The 23,379-nt window shown below is 42.4% G+C and overlaps 1 protein-coding gene across 1 annotated transcript in view; it reads right to left on the reverse strand.

Annotated features, from left to right (window-relative positions):
• dpy19l3 (dpy-19 like C-mannosyltransferase 3) overlaps nt 1–23,379 on the reverse strand; it is a 50,905-nt gene that overhangs the window by 14,765 nt on the left and 12,761 nt on the right. The window contains exons 6-16 of the mRNA XM_084046934.1: nt 22,160–22,305; nt 21,551–21,674; nt 20,168–20,302; nt 19,276–19,407; nt 17,617–17,718; nt 17,231–17,304; nt 14,116–14,274; nt 10,153–10,290; nt 7,634–7,745; nt 5,616–5,672; nt 4,983–5,065 (exon numbers count right to left, since the gene is read on the reverse strand). Coding sequence (XP_083903060.1) covers nt 4,983–5,065; nt 5,616–5,672; nt 7,634–7,745; nt 10,153–10,290; nt 14,116–14,274; nt 17,231–17,304; nt 17,617–17,718; nt 19,276–19,407; nt 20,168–20,302; nt 21,551–21,674; nt 22,160–22,305 — 1,262 coding nt within the window. The remainder of the gene's footprint in view (nt 1–4,982; nt 5,066–5,615; nt 5,673–7,633; nt 7,746–10,152; nt 10,291–14,115; nt 14,275–17,230; nt 17,305–17,616; nt 17,719–19,275; nt 19,408–20,167; nt 20,303–21,550; nt 21,675–22,159; nt 22,306–23,379) is intronic.

A 23,379-nucleotide genomic window follows, 5' to 3' on the forward strand; every position in this document is an offset into this window, starting at 1 on the left:
GTTAAGACCTAGCGCCAGGCGTTGATTAGTGTCCTCTAAATAGAGCCCAGAGAGTGTCAAAAGGAAACCGTAAGGGATTTGACTGTGTGCTTTGATCCCATAGATATACTGTAACAGAATAGATGGGTCATAAACGTCCAGTCACCGATCAACTCTCGACCTGATGTCAAGCTGTCCGCATATAACCCTCAAATGCAAATCATTGCAGAGAGCTATGTGGATAGCACAACCCATCATCGGATGTGAGCTTCCCTCCATTCAAGACATCTATGACAAACGGTGTGACAACAAAGCTCGCAGGCTTGACCCTTGCCATTCCCAACCATTCATTGTTCCAGATGCTAACACATGGCAAGCAGCTCCGTAGTCACAGAGCCACTAGCAGTAGGCTGATTAAAAACCTACTCCCCCAGGACAATCAAGCTCATAAATGAACAGAGCAGGGAAGAGTATAACAAACTTGGGAAACGGTAATCCCCAGAGGCTTTGCATTGCCACTGGATTTAGTTTACAGAAGGACATAAAACTCACTGGATCTGTCTTCACTGACATATCTCTGGGTCATTCAAGAGAAGAATGCACACCAATGTGTGCGTGCGACCGTGCATGCGTATGTGTTAATGTTGACAATGCGGGATGGCAGGAGAAAAACGGGTCTTGGTTGAAAGATTAAAATTCAAACAAACATTCAGTTGTCTTAATTGTTTAAAAAAATAACAGTGGATTTATTCTGCATGGCTGAGCATCAAAAACATAACAATAGTTTGAGAACAAAGCAGGGAAAATTAATTGCATGCTGTAGACAACGTTCCAATGATAAGAAATATCTGGGTTGAGGGCTGAGCTTCAGAAAGACACTGAGAGTGTGTGTGTGTGTGTGTGTGTGTGTGTGTGTGTGTGTGTGTGTGTGTGTGTGTGTGTGTGTGTGTGTGTGTGTGTGTGTGTGTGTGTGTGTGTGTGTGTGTGTGTGGAGGGGTGGATAAAAGAAAGAAACACATGAATCACAGACCAGGAGACAAAGCAAGACAGAGATGAGAAAGGGAGAGAGAAAATTGAGAGGGGGTGGAGAGAGAGAGAGAGAGAGAGAGAGACAGAGAGAGAGAGAGAGAGAGAGAGAGAGAGAGAGAGAGAGAGAGAGAGAGAACATTGCAGCCTAGACAGAACTACCGATGCAACTTTAAAAATTGCACACTCAAAACTATAACTCAGAGACAGAGGGAGTGTAACCACTGAAGACTGATATTGATTTATTGAATTCACATTTAGAACAGAGTATCAGCCTACAGCTCTACAGCTTCCTGGGATGAATTGTCAACTTACGTTTCTTAAACGAAAGCATACTCATTATCATATTTGGCCCTAACATTTTCTGAGCCACACGGTCAAGGATCATGGAGGACAGCTGGGAGAGTTGCTGTTTACCTCAAACAAGAGTTTTAAAGGCTTCGGGCACTTCAAACTGAGCACTAAAATACATTATACGAGTCTCCAGAAACACATAGCAGTCCTTACATTTTATGGTTTAACTGGCAGCTGTAAATTGCGGATATATTTTCTGTTTACGGCCTGGTGTCTCTTATTACGCAGAGCGCTCGTGGCGGCCTGCCCCGAACGATGCCACGATAAACCTCAAATGCTCTGACAATGTATGTATGTGAAATATATCACATACATCAAATCTCAACAGCCACAACTGTTATGTTTAACCAAATACAGTCCAGACCTCTAGCATCAAGAACAAAATCAAGGTTTTATTTGTCACTTAACCCATCAAGAACAGACGGGAACAGATCTGTGTAACCACCATCATGTTATACTTTGGCTATTGAAAAATAGCAGATCTACTATTTTTGAAAAATGGTGCCATTTTTTAAAAATCTTTTAATATATATTTTTTTCAAGACAACATTTTTTACTCAAATCTTTGTTTCTGGGGGGTCCCTGGAACAACATATTTTGATAGGGATCGGCGGTCAAAAACATATAATTTTGGGGGTCAAATTTTCATGATTTTTCAAAAAAAAACTGATCTACAAGCTCATAGTGCGGCACCCTGTGCCACGCTATGAGCTTGTATATCTGCTATTTTTGAATAGCCAAATAAATCTAAAAATGACACACAGATACGTTCCCGGTCTTAATGGGTTAAGTACAAGCAGCAAAATGTTGGTGGGACCTGTTCCGCGGCTAGAATCACTAGATAGAATTGCCGCCACAAATCTGTGATAGCTTGGAGATGTAAAATAAACCAGAAATATATTCTGTATGTACTGTAAACACAATCTTTCTCTGTTCCTCATTAAAGCGTCATTTCAGAAATCTCCCATGATTCCTTCATATGAAACAAAAGTACCTCTTCTGGGTAAGGAGTCGGAGTAACGCGATCCCCCTGCTTAACCCATTCAATCCGGAAAAGCATCTCTGTCATTTTAGATTTCTTTGGCTATGCAAAAATAGCAGATATAGAAGCTCATTGCGCGGCACCGAGTGTCGTGCTATGAGCTTGTAGATCTGCTATTTTTGAAAAATCATGACAATTTTTGCAAATATATATATATTTATATGTTTTTAAAGCAGATATTTGTAACTCAAATCTTTGCTTATGGGGATCGCTGGAACAAAATATTTCACAAAAATGTTCTTTAAAAAATATATATATATTCCAAGATTTGCAAAAATGTTCACGATTCTTCAAAAATAGCAGATCTACAGGCACTCAGTGCCGCGCTATGAGCTTGTAGATCTGCTATTTTAGAAGAGCCAAACAAATCTTAAAATGACACAAATGATGCTTTCCCGGTCGTAAAGGGTTAATGCTTTCATCAGGAATGTAATTAGTGCGGCAGCAAGAAGCTTAGCGCTCCGCCCCACGCTCAGCCCTCGCCAAGGTAACTCTAGGCAGCCCCTAATCCTCATAGCCTAATGGGATTAGACCCTGAGGGAAAGTAACCCATGTCATCTCTACATACTGACACGCGCACACGCACAGATGAATGCACCAATACACACAAAAATGTACTCCCCTCCCTCGGTCTCTCTGTCTCTATAAGCACTCTGTTTCTTTCAGGTGGAGCAGTGGCACGCACACAAAGCGCTGTATACGTGCTCGGGATCACGTCACGTGCACATATGACATACAGTACACGCATGCATTCGCCCATGCAAGCCTGATTAGCACATTATCCAACATATTTTGTGCAGACAAACACACATACAGGCAAACATGTGTAATGCAATATGCATATATAGCACTGCTGGTGTACATTTACATCTTACGATGATTTACATTTTGAAATTACTTCAGTGCAAATCAGTGCAGATGTGCTTTTCCCGATGCCTTAATTCATCACAAATTCAATCCGATAACCAGCGTCTGACAGGCGCACACAGACACAGTGCGTATAAAAACACACATGTAGCACCCGCATTGAGGAGCCAAGCCAAATCATTGCTTCATAGCAGATCCCATCAGGCTGATGGTCTGATAAAAAGCCTGGCCACGAATGCCCTGAGGTGGGCTACTACAGCGCTGCCAACAGCTGGGTCCTCTCCAGTACCCCCATGTCTTATTCATGGCGGTCTATCGGCTCTCATCGCTCGTCGTCAGCCCCCGCAAACAGACGCAGATATACCGTGTACGCACACACTCACACACACACACACACACACACACACACACACACACACACACACACACACACACACACACACACACACACACACACACACACACACACACACACACACGCACATTAAGAAAAGGCAAACTTGATCCTCGGAAACAAGATTTCTGTTGGTTCGACGTGTGTTGTGTGTTAGCGGCAGTGTTGGAGGCAATCTGTCCACACTTCTACTGTCAGACAGGCAACACTGCAGTATCACATGCTGCACAAACAACAGACTACGGTACAGTTTCCACAGCCTGGAGATCGGGCTCCTGAACAGGCACTGAGCCATGCTACACTGGTCTGTACATATTCACCCTCAAACTTGGTGGTTCTCAAACTTTTCCGTGCCAAGGACCCCGAAATTGATATGTATTTGGCCACGGACCCCCACCTGCAAATATGTTGTACCAGAGACCACCAGAAGCAAAAAAAAATGTTCAAAATGTTCGTCTTAGGAAAAAAAAAGATTTAAAGATTTGCACACATTTCCGAGATTTTTCAAAAATAGCAGATCTACAAGCTTGTATAGCTGCTATTTTTGAATAGCCCAAAGTATAAAATATGGATAAAGTAGTTAAAATGATTGTGACGCTTTATTAACACATTTTACTGGGGACCCCCTGGTACCCCCCCAAGGACCCCTGGGGTCCCGGACCCCACTTTGAGAACCAATGCCTTAGCCAATTAAGACCTGAGACCGACTCTACATTAATGTCTTCTAAATCCTAACAGTTTTCTGATGTTGTTATATCAGTGGTGCTCAAGCTTTTTCATGTCAAGGACCCCCACAATGATATGTATTTGGTCACGGGCCCCCATATCAAAATATTTTGTTCCAGGGACCCCCAGAAGAAAAGATTTGAGTTTGCTTTAAAACATATAATGCTCAAAGATTTGCACACATTTGAACGATGGTTCAAAAAATTGCAGATCTGCAGGCTCATAGCGTGGCACAAAGTCACACGCTATAAGCTTGTATATCTGCTATTTTTGAATAGCCAACCAATGTGCTATATACATAGCCAAAATCTAAAATGACACAGATGCTTTCCCGGTCTTAAAGGGTTAAATGCACATTTTCTTAACTGTTATTTTAATTAATTTATTTAGCAGTGTAAGTGCAGTCATGAAAACATTGCACAAAATAACTTCACCCACTCCTTTATAAATGGTGTAAACTTGTGATGTAAACATAACATTGAGTTTGATGTGTTTGTTGGGTTGGTTGGAGAGAGTGCATGCGAGTATGTTCTGTATATAATATGTATGTCCTGCATGCATGTGCCTGTATGTACTGTATGCATGCACATGTACCTGATCCACGTCATCAACTCAACAGTGTCAGGATCGTAGAACTCTCTCAGCTCTGACACCTCCTCCATCAACCTGGGCCAGAACTATAGCGAGAGAGGAGATATGGAGAGAGAGGAGATATTAAGAGAGAGAAGGAGATATCGGGAGAGAGGAGAGATATGGAGAGATACAATGAGATATGGAGAGAGAGGAGATATTAAGAGAGAGAAGGAGATATGGAGAGAGAGGAGATATTAAGAGAGAGAAGGAGATATGGAGAGAGAGAGAAGCAGATAGCGAGATAAGGAGGCACAGACACGGTAAAAGGAGGAAGGGAGCAGTCACTGTTCCTACTAACGTAAAGCACAACATCAATCCAAATTCTAAATCTTAGTGGGCCTCTAATTAGCAACAGTCAAAATAACACGTTGCTTTTGATAAACCATTTGAACCCTTCAAAGCGTGAAATAAAATGTGAAAGAAGATGATCATTTTCATCTCCATCTGTTTATCTCATCCCACGATCACATTTTCCTCATTGACTACAGTATATTTTAATGACTGCATATCCTCGTTTTCACAGTATAGCACAAACTGGCAGGGTTCTGTAATGACTCACTCACAATGCAAAGATGAACATAACAACCGACATACCTTATAATACAGACAACCAATCATCACCAGTGGAACTGTGTATCTGACGAGCCTTATCTGGGAAATTGGAGAGAGAGTGGAAACAGATAATGAGATAAAAGAGTACAATCATAGAATGGGAAAAGACGGGGCAGAGACAGAAAGCGGAACGGATAGACAGACAGACAGACAGACAGATGGACAGAGAACAGGCAACGGAAGAGAGCAGAATAATTGGAGCTACTTGTTCTCATGTGATGCCTTGTCTTGAAATTGTGACCACAGTGACACCTAGTGGTCTGCGGCACTATTTATTTCACAGTCATTTGAGTGTGAAAAGTTGAGCTTGGGGATTCAAATGCCATATATCAGTCTCAGCCACGAGCAGAGTGCCTTAAAGGAGGAGTTCACCCAAAAAATGACTTATTGTCTCAGCCAGGCCGAAAGGCATGGCGAGAGAGTATGTTTTGCCCCCTGTCCGTCCGTCCTTCCGTGTGTCCGTCCGTCCGTCCTTCTGTCTGTTAACAGCTAATCTTCGCCACCGTTGGCCCGGTCGCTGTGAAACTGTGCACACACACTCCCTGGATGCCACAGCAGAACCTCTGCCCCACATTTTTCAGATCAGCCTGTCATAGCGCCACCATGAGGCCGACTTTTGCAAAACAATTTTTTTGATATTACTCCTACATATTTTCTCCAAGAAACACGCAAATCGGTACACAGTATCTCTATAGCCATGTGATCAACACGGATCTGTCCGATTTTCCATATTCCATCCTGATTGGCTAAGATTGACTTCCAAAGTTAGCAGGATTGGTTCATTTTGAACAAAATGCCTCAAATCATGAACAAAGCATGCACTTTCTGTGCAATTTTCCACGTACATTCCCACTTGGCCAGGAAGAAATGTCAGTTGAAAACTTTCAAATCAGCCTCATGGTGGCGCTATAACAGGCCGATTCACGTTTTTAGCTATAACTGCACCGATCTGCGTGCAACTTTGCATGCACACTCCTTAGAAGCCAAGAAAAAACCTTCGCCTTGCATTTTTCACATATGCCTTTTAGAGCGCCACCAGGAGGCTGAGTTTTGTAAAAACAAATTTTTTGCTCTTACTCCTTCAGATTCTGTTCAAAAATCACGCAAATCGGTACACAGTCTCTCTATAGTCATGTGATCATGATGGATGTGTCCCATATTTCATATTCTATCCTACTTGGCTAACATTGGCTTCTAAAGTTTGCAGGATAGGTCAGTTTTGAACAAAATTCCTAAAATCATTAACGCAGTGTGCGATTTCTGTGAAATTTTGCACACACATTCCCACTAGGCCGAGGAAGAAATGCCACCCTTTTCACATTGGCCTGTTATAGCGCCACCAGCCGGTCTAATTTAGCAAACCACATTTTTGGAACAAAATGCCTCAAATCATGAATGCAGTGTCCGATTGCCGTGCAAGGCCTAAGAAGAAATGGCACCCTTTTCACATTGGCCTATTATAGCGCCACCAGGAGGCCATAATAACCTACCTGACCTGGCGGAGACTTGTGCTCCGAGGAGCACTTTTTCTGGTTTTCTATCAATTGCACACCCAATGAAGACTTTAATTCATGGATTTATTTTAGTTTTGTGGCATTCCTAAGCCAATAATTTGATGACCGGGTGTGTATCCGGTAGGAGACACAAATAATCTACTTTGTGTCTCCTACCGGATATATTAGCCGGTAGGAGACGGGAATCAAATTATTGGCTTAGGAATGCCACAAAAACAAAAATAAATCCATGGATTCAAGGTTTCATGGGGTGTGCAATTGATAGAAAATAAGTCATTTTTTGGGTGAACTACTCCTTTAAATGGTAGATGCATGGATCAATGGTAAATTGGGTAAACCGTAAACGGGACCACATTTAACAAAAGAAATAAAGGAATTAAGGCAAACCCTCCTCAAGCATACATTGGTTAAATAAATAAAACAAAAACAGCAAGCACACCAATGCAGAAGAACTTCAGAGTTTTAATGGCTGTGAAGTGTTGGTACCATAGTTTTGTTGTGGCAGCGGAGAGTGTTGAACAGCAGAGTCCACAGGTCAGGACCACAGACACCGTACGCTGCAACCGCACACATCTGACCCGTCCAGATGTACTTCATTCTGGTGGTGGAGGGAGGGGGGGGGAGAGAGAGAGAGAGAGAGAGAGAGAGAGAGAGAGAGAGAGAGAGAGAGAGAGAGAGAGAGAGAGAGAGAGAGAGAGAGAGAGAGAGAGAGAGAGAGAGACACATAGAGACCTTCAATGAATCCTTTATTGGCAAGTATTCTATTAAAACATTCTATTTTATTAAACAGTATCAGGGTTACAGTTTCGTACATGTAAACCCATTAGCATTATTAGTACTGTTAGTTGACATTTTTCAATCTGACCAAATGAATGGCTCTTGTCTTGATCAATGTTAGATAAAACCATGTATCTCAACAAAGTCTTCCAGACATGATTCTATATTAAGTGAACTCTGTTCTGAGGTGAGCTACTTCAATCCCTCTGGCCATGAGTTCAGCTTCACCTGACCCTACTGCTGCACTTTGTTCCACTTTGGCAACCACAGGCTCATTTTAAGTAGGCTATAACATGCAGGGAGAGAGAGAGACACACACAGGTCTCATCGCTGAACTTTCCCGCCTGCAAGGGAAATCAATGTTGGGCATTAAGAGTGGGTGTTGGGTAAAGTGAGAAGATAGTTAAACTAGCAGAAATCCAATTCATAGCTTGAGGAATGGATTGGGAAAAGTAGGAGGATTGTATGTAAAATATATATGTATATATATATTGCTGATGATTTAGCTTTTCCATTTCCTACCGCTAAAAGCCAATACAATACATTGACTGTGCTAGGTGCTGAGAAAGGCAGCAAGATAGATAGAGAGAGAAAGAGAGAGATTAAGAGCGAATGTATGTGTGTGTGTGTGTGTGTGTGTGTGTGTGTGTGTGTGTGTGTGTGTGTGTGTGTGTGTGTGTGTGTGTGTGTGTGTGTGTGTGTGTGTGTGTGTGTGTGTGTGTGTGTGTGTGTGTGTGTGTGTGTGTGTGTGTGTGTGTGTGTGTGTGTGTGTGTGTGTGTGTGTGTGTGTGTGTGTGTGTGTGTGAGTGAGAGAGAGAGAGAGAGAGAGATGCACAGTTTAAGGGAAGAATGGTTAAATTGTTGTTCAACTTCACACGGTGAGGAAATGAGATCAAAGATGGCATCCAGGGGACATCAAGCAGAGTCTGGAACAAGTCCAATGAGAATGGAGATTATAAAGAGATTAGAATAATCAGCAAAATGAAGACAAGGGGGAAAAAGTGAGCCAAAAAATGGTGACGCGCAGCAAAGTGATGGAACAGAGTGATAGGAAAGAGAAAGACAGAGAGAGAGGGGGGGGAAGAGAGAGTGAAGATTAGTAAGAGAGATGAAGAGGGCTGAGTCTCCCTAAAGACATTTGAGAAAAGCAGCACCTGAGTGTGTGCGCGCGTGTGCATGTGTGTGCATGTATGCGTGCATGCGGAACAAAAGTAAAGCTTCACAGAAACGAATGTGAATGCGTTTTAATGCATTGGGGAATTCTGACAGAAATTAATGCCTCTTGGCACATTTAGCCATTCGGTCACAATCAGCGTTTTAGAGAAAGTGCTGAAAGTGCTACAGAACCCAACTGATGCCTTGCATTAAAAGCAATCAAACTTACTTTTGTGAATGCAGTCATTTCTTTTATACCTGAATATAAAAGAACCATATGTGAAGCTGCCAGCCATGGCTGCAAAGTTTTCGATTTTTTTTGTGCGAGCTTGAGTACGTGTGTGGGAGTGAGAGAGAATCTAATCTCAAACCACACAATAGGCCGTTCCATGCTCAATCAAGTCGCCACTTACTATCAGCGTTCAGGAGCATCTTTGCTGGGTGTTTGTTTTACGGTTAAACTGGGATTGAAGGCGGCGTGCACTCAAGGCTTCCAGTGGTCATTTGGCAACCATCCACAACCAACACTCACTAACAAACAATATACTCCCTGAGTGGCGTTGCTAGGCTACAGAGCATGGACAGTGCTAGCTAAGTGGCTAAGGGACCAAAGGAAAGCACTTGGTATTGAGGGCCCATAGAGGGACCGTGAACCATTCAGCCACTTGGCAACTTCAGATTCACTTGGAATTCGACATATGGTGACAAGCAGAAAACAAATCAAGCTGTCAAGTGGCAAAGCAGGCTGAAATGTAATGTATGTTCAAGTGTAGGTGTTAGAGTGTGCGTGTGTGTATTTTGTATTTCTGTGTTGTCCCAAGATACCAAAAAACATAATTATGCAAAGTTACATTCAATTCAATAACTGAAAGCTGCACATTAGGCACAATTTACACCAATAAACAATTACTGTATGTGTAACACAAATGTGTGTGTGTGTGTGTGTGTGTGTGTGTGTGTGTGTGTGTGTGTGTGTGTGTGTGTGTGTGTGTGTGTGTGTGTGTGTGTGTGTGTGTGTGTGTGTGTGTGTGTGTGTGTGTGTGTGTGTGTGCGTGTGTGTGTTGGGAGCTCACCTCATGGTGCTGAAAGCTAGAAGGCCATAGAACAGCGTGTGCAGCAGATTATAGGCAATGTCTGGACGAAGAGTCATCACTCTTCCTCCCTCACCTACTTTCCGCTCGTCCACTGGCCCTGCTTTCGGTCCACCCCCGCTGTGGAAGGAACAAAGGCATGATGGGAAAAAACATGGATGCATAAAACATTAGCGACAGACGCACACGGAAGAAGCAGAAGGGGAGCTGCGTGCCAGATTTCAGCAACAGCTCGCTTGTGCTTTGAAGCAATGTAAAATTGAGGTTTAATGACAAAATTATGTTTGTGCACCTACAGACGTGCACAAGGCGACACTCACCTGTGGGTGATGGTGCACGCACGCAGATAGACAAGTGTTGGGGGAAGCGCACTCATGCACTCTCACACACACGCACGCACGCACACACACGCACATGCACACGGACACGCACACACACACACACACACACACACACACACACACACACACACACACACACACACACACACACACACACACACACACACACACACACACACACACACACACACACACACACACACACACACACACACACACAGCCTCAGGACTTGTACCTCCTGCTATCTGGCCTCCACCACATCAGACGGACACTTGCTTTGATTTGAATACAAATCCAATCTAATTATGCTCTCTGTGTCAAGCAAAGTGTATTGGATTAAATTAATTCCAGCATTGGAAAATAGACCCCTTGTTCTTGTTAAATGAAATTTGTATTCCACTGCCGACAGTGGAGTCGACGTCAATGTGACTCGGGCACTCTGCCCTACAGGAGCACAAAGCCATGACAGACAGCTGGTAGCAGAATATGCCATGTCTCCAAGCATAAGTCAACCGTGACTCCACTGCATCCCCTGCCAGCCACAGTCAGACTAGTATCACTCATATTCACTATTGTGGAACTTGTCGTAGTATTATTGGGGTGCAATGGCAAGTCGTGATACTAGTCTCACCCAGGTCTGGACCCAGCCAAAACGCTGTCCACTGATGGAGGAAACCAAACTGGACTAGTTTACTCTACTCTTGCTTCACTAAGCCCTGGTGGTCCCCCCATCTCTGTGCTGCAGGCCTGCAGTATATTCCAAAAGAAATAGAACTTTTTTCAGCTTCGGCAGGTCAATGACAAACAAAATGGTGTCATTGCAGAGAAAAAGAACTTCAGCAGTGCCTTGCTGACGTTTGGTCGGCAGTTCTTGCACCTCCAAGAATTAGCTGAACACCTCTGCTAGCTGAACAGTGTGTGTGTGTGTGTGTGTGTGTGTGTGTGTGTGTGTGTGTGTGTGTGTGTGTGTGTGTGTGTGTGTGTGTGTGTGTGTGTGTGTGTGTGTGTGTGTGTGTGTGTGTGTGTGTGTGTGTGTGTGTGTGTATGTGTGTGTGATTGGTCAGACACTTATGCGCTTGTGATTTAAATTGTTCTATTTCCGCAATCTGCCAGCAAAGTACAATACTTTTGAAGAAAGGTTGTCTGAGGTAGCTTGATTGTCATATTTGCCTCCACTCTAAGCCATTTCCAAGGGGGAGGGGGATTTGATTTTCCCTAAACCAATCACTGGAGATCAACATACCCGGTCCTCTCGGTGAACTGTGTACTTTGGGCTATTTGCCGATCAAATAAACATGTTTACTTTATTCATATGAGGCACATTTTGAGTGCACGACGCAACACCAGTGCCTGCAGCTTAGATCCCATAGCCTGAGACTTGACATTGGCTTGAGATACTATGTAATCCAACACACAAATTCCATTGCTTTGTTATTTTTGTATTTGTCAAAGTTAAATAACTGTTGCGTTTTAATAAATCAAAACATTTCCCTGGAGAAAAGATTGATTATGGGCCTGGACGGCTGGCGTAGGGGTCCGGGCACCTACTGTAGGCTGCTAATTTCCGACTACCCTCCCATTTCCGACGACCCTTGCTGCGTGTCACTCCCCATCTCTCTCTCCCTATTTCCTGTCAGTCTACTGTATTCTATCAAATAAAGGCAGAAAAAGCCAAAAGAAATTAAAAAAAAGAAAAGAAAAAAGATTGATTTCGGAACCAAATTCAAACGTCCACACTGACAGTGATGTTTACCCAAAAAAATCGAATAAAAAATAAATAAATGAATTGAAAAATGATCTAGATTACTGGAAGACATTATGGCCGGAACCATAGCAGTAAATAAACAATGACATGTATTGATGATGACATGATCCTTTAATCCTTTGTTCAATTTGACCGTCTTTTCCTTGACCCAAGCCCACCTCCCATGGGCCAGCCTTGCCAGAGTATGTATACACACGACAGCCACCAAGAATGCCAACATTGTCACCTCGATTATTATGCCAGCACCGCAGCATCCAATAAGCTTAGTATGTTTCCCCAAGATTACAATGTTAAGCGGAATAAGCGCCTCCTTGCCCCATAGGCAAACATCATCCTCTATGCCAAGTCATGCACTCCCTGTCCTTTATCTATACATCTTTCTCTGGCCTCCACCTCTGCTGTGGCTCCACGCTGTCACCATGGGATCACAAAGCGTGTCATTTAGCACAGATAAACTAGTAGACCATCTCCTGTCATTCCCACACAAACCTCCTTCCCAGGGACGTGGAGAGAACATTTGAGGGGCAGGGGCTGAAACGTCCAAAAGGGCACATCAGTCCAAACACATCGGGACAGATTTGGAGGAATATCTCATTTTAAATACACTAGGTCAGATGCTTGAAGAAGGTGTATGTGACCGAAACGTTGCTTAAATAAAAGTGTTCCTATTGTGCAAGTGCAGACGGTGTGCGGTCATTTTATTTTAGCCTATTCAAATACACTAGGTTTAAAAAATAAGTCCACAATCCAGTAGAATGAATGGTTATCAAAGCAAAATTTGCATTTGCAGTTATTAAGTCTGTTTTCTCATGTAATGCAGTAAAGCATTTGCTTGATTGCCAAAAGTGTCTGTCAGTCAGCAATTGTGTGATTGATCAAATTCAATTACACTGGAGAGAGAGAGAGAGAGAGAAAGAGAGAGAGAGAGAGAGAGAGGGGGGGGGCTACATGACAAATAAGATTTAAATGAAGAGTAATATTTTCTGGGGTCTAAACATTACCTCATCTGTCTCAAATTATGACGGACCACTCGTTGTGTCTTTGCGTTTGTGGACATGTGGCCCCGGCCAGCTTTGATTCGATTTAAGGGCTCACTTTGATATACTTTGTTGGGCATTAAAAATAGCTGATCTACAAGCTCACAACACGTCGAGCGTGGAGCGTTGTGAGCTTGTAGAGCTCATGTTTCTTTCAACATTAATGCTGCATTCAAGTTCAGGAGAGTAAGGAAAAGGCTATTCTTTTGAATGCTGCCTTCGGGTACGTCATGGAAAGGGGGCATGTTTGTTTGTTTCACCATAGTAAATGCTGCATCCATGGTCTGGAGAGGGCACTTTTTGCAGACGGGTAAAAGGGCAGGGGCTCAAGCCCCCTTTGATTTCTCTCCGAGTGGTGGTGGAAAAGGTACGTAGAGATACTCTGTTATAAGTACAAGTCCAGTATAACAAATTTACTTGAGTAAAAGTACCAAAGTATTGGCAAAGAAATATGCTGCAAGTACCAAAAGTAAAAATACTCATTATGCAGAATGTCCCATTACACAAGTTTTCAAAATGTATAAATACATCTTTAGAAAATAGGAGATCTACAAGCACACAACTCGTTAACACATTTTCAATTAGCCAAAGTTCTGTATACAGTATATAGGGCTGAAGTGGTATGTTTTTGAATAATAATCTAAATCTGCAAAGCAAATAAACTAAAGCTTTCAAACAATTGTAGTGAAGAAAAAGAAAAATCTTTACACTCAGAGTAAAATCTTCATTTCACTCTGAGTGTAAAGATGGACGCGAACGAACCCTTATACTACTCTCTGCCTTATCTTCCCTCCCTCCTACCTGAGGTTCCGCAGGGCCACCAGTACCAGCGTGCCCGTCAGCATAACCAGCGTGACGACATACGGATGAAGCAGCAGGGTGCCAGCTAACCGCTCCAGAGTGTCCAGAGGCAGGGGGCCAAATGCCTCCTCGCATAGATATAGGCTGGCATCAAAATCCCTGGTCAAGAGAGAGGGACAGAGGGGCGGCAAGAGAGAGAGAGAGAGAGAGAGAGAGAGAGCGCGCGCGCGTGTCATTTGGAAGGATAAATGGAGTACATGGAAATAATTACATAAATAGAAGATAACTTCAGAAAACAGAGACAACTAGACAAAAAGAGACAGAGACAAAGATAGAGAGTGAGAGTGAGAGTTAACCCATTGGATCGTTCCTACGTGGATGTATACGTATTTCTGACAGCAAATGCACAATACTTATGGTTTTGTTTTTTTCATGGCTTTAATCGTACATACATTTCTTAGTTACATTTCTTTTATTGGACACTTTGCTTTGGCAATGTAAACTCTTAAGTTTTCTCGTGCCAATAAAGCTCCTTCAAATTGAGCCTAATTGAATTGAATTGAGAGAGACAGAGAGGCAGGGAGAGAGAGAGAGAGAGAGAGAGAGAGAGAGAGAGAGAGAGAGAGAGAGAGAGAGAGAGAGAGAGAGAGAGAGAGAGAGAGAGAGAGAGAGAGAGAGAGAGAGAGGAGACAAAACATCATCAGAGAAATAGAGATAAAAAAGAAAGAGAGAGAGAGAGAGAGAGAGAGAGAGAGAGAGACACAGAGAAACATACAGATAGAGGAAGTCAGAGACCTAGTGCATAATGTAATCAATGCATTCTCCAGTGCTTGCTGAATAATTGAAGGGCCAGTTGTCTGGAGTTGGCTCTATGAGTGCTGTTATCTGGAGCAAGAGATCCAGCACATGAGCTGCTCAACACACATAGCAAGTGATCAATGAGCTGCCTGCTAGCATTACCCTGCCATCTATTATTCACATAGACTAAAACTCTAGGTGCCACAACACTGGCACCTAGTAAATAATGGAAACCAACAGGGGGCAAGTGTATGTGCGCGTGTGTGTGCGTGTGCGTGTGTGCGTGTGTGTGTGTGTGTGTGTGCGTGTGTGTGTGTGTGTGTGTGGGTGGGTGTGGGTGTGGGTGTGTGGGCTCCTTGCATGCGTGCGTGTGTACTGTACTTGTGAGGGCCAAATGGCCACAGGAGTATAGTTGAATTTGAGAAATAGTCCACATAGTGAAGTCCACATAGTTCACATAGTGAACACAAGAGAAATGGTTGTTTTATGGTTAAAAAAGTTAGACTTCAAATAGCTCAGAATAAAGCTGCAAGGCTTGCACTGCACTATCCATTGGGTGTGAGGCAAAGCACTGAGAGATTGCATGCCAGTCTCTCATGGCTCAGAGTAGAGGAGAGGTTGGCATGCAATTTAGTCGGTTTTAAGGTATATTTGTCATAGTAAACAACCATTGTTTGTACTCGCAAATGTTTATATTTATTAAAGGATCCCCATTAGAGACACATGAATGAGCCTCTGGTCTTCCTGGGGTCCTGAACAAATACAATACAATACAAATACAATACAACTAAAAATACAAATTAAAGTTAAAAAAAAGTCCAGTCAAATTAAAGAAATACACAAATAACAGTTACATACTCGACAAGTTAATCAAGTTGATCTCTTGATGTGTTCTTTGAAAGTAATTTTGTTAAGGATTGTGGATAAGAATATTGTAGATATTGTAGAAATGAATTATGTGAGAGATCATCAGTCACACTACAAAATGCCTGAAATCATGAACGCAGCTTCCGATTGCCATGAAAGGCCGAGGAAGAAATGCCACCCTTTTCACATTGGCCTATTATAGCGCCACCATGAGGCCGACTTTTGCTAAATATATATTTTTTATATTACTCCTACACATTTTGTCCAAACATCACACGAATCGGTACACATTATGATCATGAGATCAAGACGGATCTGTCCGATTGACTAAGATTGGCATCTAAACTTTGCAGGAGTGGCTTGTTTTGAACAAAATGCCTCAAATCATGAACACAGCGTCCAATTGCCGTGAATGTTCACACACACACACCTGTTTTAGTGCCACCAGGAACCTCCATCCAAAAACTGTGACTAACACCATAACAAGCCACTTCACATTAAAAACAATACAATTAACAGTAGCTCAAACACAAAACTATACTCTACACTCCCACAAATCAACATATTGTGTCTGTGCAATAACTTCATCAACATTAACATTAAGTCTGCTTACCTTTTTAATGACTGAATTCCGAACATTGCTGGCCCACAATAACCTACCTGACCTGGCTGAGACCTGTGCTCCGAGGAGCACTTTTTCTAGTTGCTGCTTGAGTTCGCTAAACATTTAAATCAGCAAGTTAGGAAGAAAAGAGGGGATTTAAAGAGGAATGGATAAGTTTCTGTCCATTTCTGCGTTCACCCTACTACCTTGTTGCATCAATGAAAAGCTGTTGTGTTCTGCAGTAAAGTAAAGTGTTGGCTGCCCGATATCATTTTATACGGCAACACATGACGAATCATGGAACCTTCAAAGTGGTCTTTGACAGAGGCAAGAAAGCGTAATTGAAGCACTGACAGCAGCAAGAGTCAGCTCAGCTGTGTGACAGTAGGACCGTTCCGCGGCTTAAGCAGCAATCACTCTCAATGTGGATAAAAGTAATTATAAGCATTCTTAAGGGGGGATACCTTCTCTATGTGGACATTATAGCTATAATGATAGTGCATATGTGACTGTAAGCGTGATATTGTAAAATAAAATGTAGAATAAACGCAGGCCGCCAGTTGCAGACCCCTGCTCTACAAGCTCACAACGCGTTACATTGCGATACGTTGTGAGCTTGTAGATCGGCTTTAGGGTTATGGTTAATAAATGGTTGAAAACGGCATCCATAAAATCAAAAAGTTTGTGCCCTCACAAGTATAGTAATACAAACAAGCGTGTATGTGTGTGTGTGTGTGTGTGTGTGTGTGTGTGTGTGTGTGTGTGTGTGTGTGTGTGTGTGTGTGTGTGTGTGTGTGTGTGTGTGTGTGTGTGTGTGTGTGTGTGTGTGTGTGTCAGTGTGTGTACCTGGTCAAACCAAATCCAAGTTTAGACTTGATGAATTTAAAGATGTGCTCATCTGATCTGAGCTGAAGTGCTTTCTGTAAACACACACACACACACACACACACACACACACACACACACACACACACACACACACACACACACACACACACACACACACACACACACACACACACACACACACACACACACAAAGATACGGTCAACATGTCTCAGAGATGCATATATATGTAAATAGAGTGAGCCCACAAGCCCTAAACACTGATGATTTTAGAGAGAGAGAGAGAGAGAGAGAGAGAGAGAGAGAGAGAGAGAGAGAGAGAGAGAGGGTATGGGATGGTGAAAGAGAAGGTCTAAGAACAGAAGAGGATAGAAGAACAACGTACCTTAGTCAGATAGTTGATAGTGACTGTGAGTGACAGGACCAGCAGGCTGTGCAGCAGCAGCTTTCCAAGGCGAACAACGAGGCCTCCTGTCTTCAGACCAGGCTAGATGAGCACAGAGCACAGGAGAGGTCGGTTAGAGCAGTGGTTCTCATGTTAAGGACCCCCAAAATTATACATATTTGGCTGCGGACCCTAATCTCATATTTTGTGACAGTGACCTCCAGAAGCAAAGATTTGTTTGCTTTAAAACATATATATATATATATATATATATATATATATATATATATATATATATATATATATATATATATATATATATATATATATATATTCAAAGATTTGCACAAATATGCAAGATTTTTCAAGTTTCACTCGGTTCCACAGATAAATATTGTGAAATTAGCCGCACTACAAGCTCACAACATCTCAGACTGCGAGGCGTTGTGGATTGTAGATCGGCTATTTTCACAATGTTTGCCTATTTCTTATGAGTAATACTTGACAATTTGGCCAATTTGGTATTAAAAAGGATTTTTTAAATTTATTTTTATCCCTCGATTTTGTAACCCTTTTTTCACCCGGTGCCAATTTGCTAAGTGATCCTGGGCACTACACTCCCCCCACCAGCCTCGGGAGGCCAGGGCCGAGCTCATGCCTCCTTCAATGCATGAGAGCCAACTGACCTTCTTGTCACCTGACAGGGGGGAGTTTCCCTGGTTGGACGTAGCGCGTGGAAGGAACACGTTATTCCAACCAATCCCTTCCCCTCCATCAGGCGCCCCGGCTGACCAGAGGGAGGCAGTATAGTGACCAGGATTACTACATGTTTTTGTGAGGGTATTAACTACCCTAGGAGACACGGGGAGAACATGCAAACTCCACACAGAGTAGGCCCTTTCGCCAACCCCACCTAGGGTATGGGCGCTGATGACGCGGAGGAGAAGACACGCCCCCAGCACCCAGCGTCCCCGGCGGAAATCGAACCCAGGACCTTCTAGCTGTGAAGCGACAGCGCTACCGACTGCGCCACCGTGCCCCATTAAAAAGGTCTTGTGCATAAAGAAATGTGCAGGTACCCTGTACTGTTGAGTGAGAAAGCAATGTTGCACATTAAGCTAATCATCTGGGGACCCCCCAAAATAGTTTGGGGACCCCCTGGGGCTTCCGACCCCCAGTTTGGGAACCACTGGGTTAGAGCGATTACAGCCAACCTGGCCTCATAACAGCTGGCTCTACCACAGTGAAAACACATGTATGTCTTTGCACGCAGACACAACCGGATTCTTTTGCCATTTCATTATCCGTTTGATTAATGCAGTTTTTGGAGCATTTTAAAGGTGCACTCTGTAGCATTTTGCCAGTAAAAACAACTAGAGCAAAGAGAAGTGTTTACAAGTGAGAGAGTTCCCATAACCCGAAGGGATGGCTGAGTCTTTCTAAGTGACATCAATCCCATAACCAGGAGGGATGCGGCGGCTGTTTAGATCCCATAACCCAGAGGGAGCATGGCTATTTGGTTGTTAAACAACAAGCACACAAATCTGCGTGGAGGTACTTCTCCGGCCTACTGGCAGTGACATCTGGTGCTGATTGGTCCAGCGATTTGCGAGATAAGGTTAGCTGCAGACACACACACACACACACACACACACAAACCTGGCAGTGTTTGATGAAGAGTGCAGCTACGATGAAACTGAGGACCAGCGAACCCAGGATCATTGAATTACAGAACTGGAGCAGCCATACGCACAGCAGACTGCTTACCTGGACTAGATACAGAGTGGTCACCTGGACACACACACACACACACACACACACACACACACACACACACACACACACACACACACACACACACACACACACACACACACACACACACACACACACACAGCAAAGGACAAGGAAAGAGACACAAACAGCAAGTCACATTACCCAAACACAGATACACAAGTAAACACAAAGCCCCAAATACACACGCACACACACTAGGGGTGGGACGATATGGGTATCTCACGATACGATATCTGTGGCGATATTAGGCCCTCGATAACAATAATATCACGATATTCGATATATTGCGATATCACAATATATTGCATGAAATTTCACCAACGCTATATCACGATAGCCCTTGTATTCAATTAATAAACACATAAAATAGCACCAAACAGTTCAAAATCATCATTACACAAATACAGAGTCGGAAAAACAACGTATCACAAACGAAAAAAATGAATACATTATTTTTTATTTTTTTTTCGGCAGTATATTGATTATTTATCGCGGGAGAAAGTATCGCGATATATCGCGATATCGATATATCGTCCCACCCCTAACACACACACAGGTATGAACAAACACCACAACCACACTTAAACCCTCTAGAAGTAGTCAACTGGACTGAGTTTCTGTATTGTCTTTGACAAAGATAGCCAAGCTTGTAGATTGGCTATTTTTGGCTAATGTTCCCCCCAGAATATGGATGCTGCAGATTCAAGTGGTTGAGTATACACACTTGTACCCACACCCATGACAATGGCTGTACCTGCGTGCTGGCTATAAGGTCCATACAGTCCAGTGAGTATATGATGAGAGCCTGGACCAGTAGAATGAACTGGTTGAACTGCCACGTCAGGCAGAAACAGAAGGTCGTCACAAACATCAGCCACACCATCACCTTCTGATGAGGGAATAACACACAAGCACGCACACACAAACATCAAAACAGAAAACCAAAGAAACAAAGATAAATCCTGCATTAAGTCCGAGACCACGCGCGCACATGCGCACACAGACACACAGACACACATACACACACACACACACACACACACACACACACACACACACACACACACACACACACACACACACACACACACACACACACACGGTTTACATGAATAAACACTGAATAAATCCATTATGCGGTCTCTCAAGACCTAAATCTTAAGGCTGTAAGCGATGTGCTGAGGTGCAGTAAAGAGTTGAGCTGCACTCTTTATGCAGGTCAGGGACAATCAATTGGGTCAGACTGGTCAATACGTTCGATTTAGCGCTTATTTGTCTGTGTGTGCCATGTGCAAGTGTATTCGAATTTGTGTGTAACTAAGAAAGTACAGTAAGTACTGCTTTACTGATACAGCACTTTTTTAAACCAAGATATATATAAATATATATATATATATATATATATATAAATATAAATATAAATATATATATATATATATATATATATATATATATATATATATATATATATATATATATATATATATATATATATAGCGTGTCACCGATACGTAACAGTATAACAACAAAGAATAATTTTAAAAGATACATTACCTACACCTCTATTTAAAACTGCTGGTGGCCTATATACAGTGTATGCACACTTGACACTTATAAGGATGACTTAAGTCATCCTTATAATGTCTTTGATGTTATATTGTTGTCCTATTTGTATTAGTGTTACTACTTACTCTGTACTTGTTCTCTACTCTTACCAGTATCTTTGTTTCATCCTTACTGTTGTGTGGCAACTGAATTTCTCTCTGGATAAAGGTCTATCTATCTAAAACAATGGAAGAAACTAAAATCCAGAATAGAGCATAATTTGTATTGAAATGATACCATGAGTCCAACATACAGCAAACAACCACCATTTAGACACATGGAATGACGACTAAAAGCTCAAAACCTAAGGAGTCTTTCTAATTGACAGGGTTTTAGGGTAATTCTAGACCAACACACATATCTGAAAAGTTACCTAGTTGGCCTTTAAACAAACAAAAAAGTAATCAACAGAATATAGAAAATATTTGACAGCAGCAGCCCTAAAAAGCAGTGGGTTTTGGTGTATGGTGATGCATACGTGTTTGGTGTTTTATGTGGTTGTAGTTTGTGGTGCATGTTTGTCTATTTGTACCTGCTGTATAGCAGTGAGTTGTGGTCTGAGGAAACTGGTGATTGCAGCCACTTGCAGTGCAAAGAAGGGCAGGGACCAGTTCTCTCTCAGAGATATGGTGAACTCCACACGAGTGGTGTCTACCCTAGAGATAAAGAAGGGATTATGGAGAAAGAGAGACAACCGAGTGTGGAGGTGAGAGTGTATAGTGGAATATAGTCAGCTAAAACAATTTGTAATTTTATACTTTTCCTCTCAAAAGATAAGATACAATGTTTTTCAAATTGAAAATGACACTTTCAATTCAGAACTCTGCATATCCGTAACCTGTCTTCATGTTCATCAAGCATTATTTCAACAATGGGAAGGATTTCTACCAGCAGAAGTATAGCTGCAATGTTGTATTCAGCTGTTGTATTTAAGCTTTGACATTTCTGCATATCAAAGCCTACACAGCAGATGTTATGAATAAAAACAAAGCTGAAATGTTTCATTGTTCCTTTACTTTCATCCTGCATCGATTTATAAACACACAAATACATGCTAACACACACGCACGCACACACACAGAGAGAGAGAGAGAGACAGGCATGTGCTGCCTGACACACACATGAAGTCATGAACCCTTACCTGTTGAGTATGTACCAAACCGCAGTGAGTGTTCCAGCTAGCCAGGAGCCAGAAAGGAGCCATGCTGTGAGGTACAAAGCAATCACATAGACTGCTTGGAGTGAGAACACCGTGTAGATGTAAAAATACACAGGCTCCAGATAGGCCTGGAACACACACACACACACACACACACACACACACACACACACACACACACACACACACACACACACACACACACACACACACACACACACACACACACACACACACACACAAGCATGATGATTACTCAACTGTATGCACACGCACATGTGCACACACACACACACACACACACACACACACACACACACACACACACACACACACACACACACACACACACACAAACTGACAGGGAACTGGCTAAAAAGACAGTGACTGATACTTATGGACATTGTGACATTTCATGGTTTCCTCTGATATTTTACTGCGTGACATTCATGTCATGAAGTGGGATCGCTAACAATGCTAACTAGCTGTTACATGGTGTACAGACAGAGAACCCACTCCCCACTGTGTGATAAGTGCAAGTGTGTCATGTGATGTTTAACAAATGATAGAAGAGAGAAAATGTTAAATGTCACAGTAGCTCTTTAACCGACTGACAGATGGTGGTGCCCAGTAATCCGCCCATATAGAGCTGAACAATAATGACCAAAAATTAATCACATAGCTTTTTGTTTTGCGTAACCCAGTGTGACATAAATGTTGACCTTGTTGAACACAATTGTTTTTTTTTGTTTTTTTTTCAACAAATCTTCAATTTTCGATTTAAAAGACCAAATACCAATGTACATACTTTTGAGGGAGTGAACTCATTTCCATCGTGCAATCCAACAAGATAAATCAAATCAAATAATTTAGAAATTGTAGCAATAATGATATGTTAATCATTTCGCAACCCCTCATTTTCTTCTACACAGTAACATTCTCGGTGTTAATGTGTCCATTTGTAACTCGGAGAGTGTACAATTGTGGACAATTACGGGTATTTGTACCATCTCAGAGTTAAATTAACACTCAGGATTTTACTGTGTAACATCCAATTTTCTACATATAGTTGCTGTTCATCCAGAACAGATGATTATGGATACCTTTAGGTCTGGTGCTAGTGTATTTTTAGCTGAATAAGTGCAGTGTATATCGTCACCGTCAGATAAAAACCTTGTATGTCCAAAACTGTTACTTTTCAG

The sequence above is a fragment of the Gymnoscopelus microlampas genome (assembly GCF_963454915.1).
Source record: "Gymnoscopelus microlampas genome assembly, chromosome: 1".
NCBI classification, from domain to species: domain Eukaryota; kingdom Metazoa; phylum Chordata; class Actinopteri; order Myctophiformes; family Myctophidae; genus Gymnoscopelus; species Gymnoscopelus microlampas.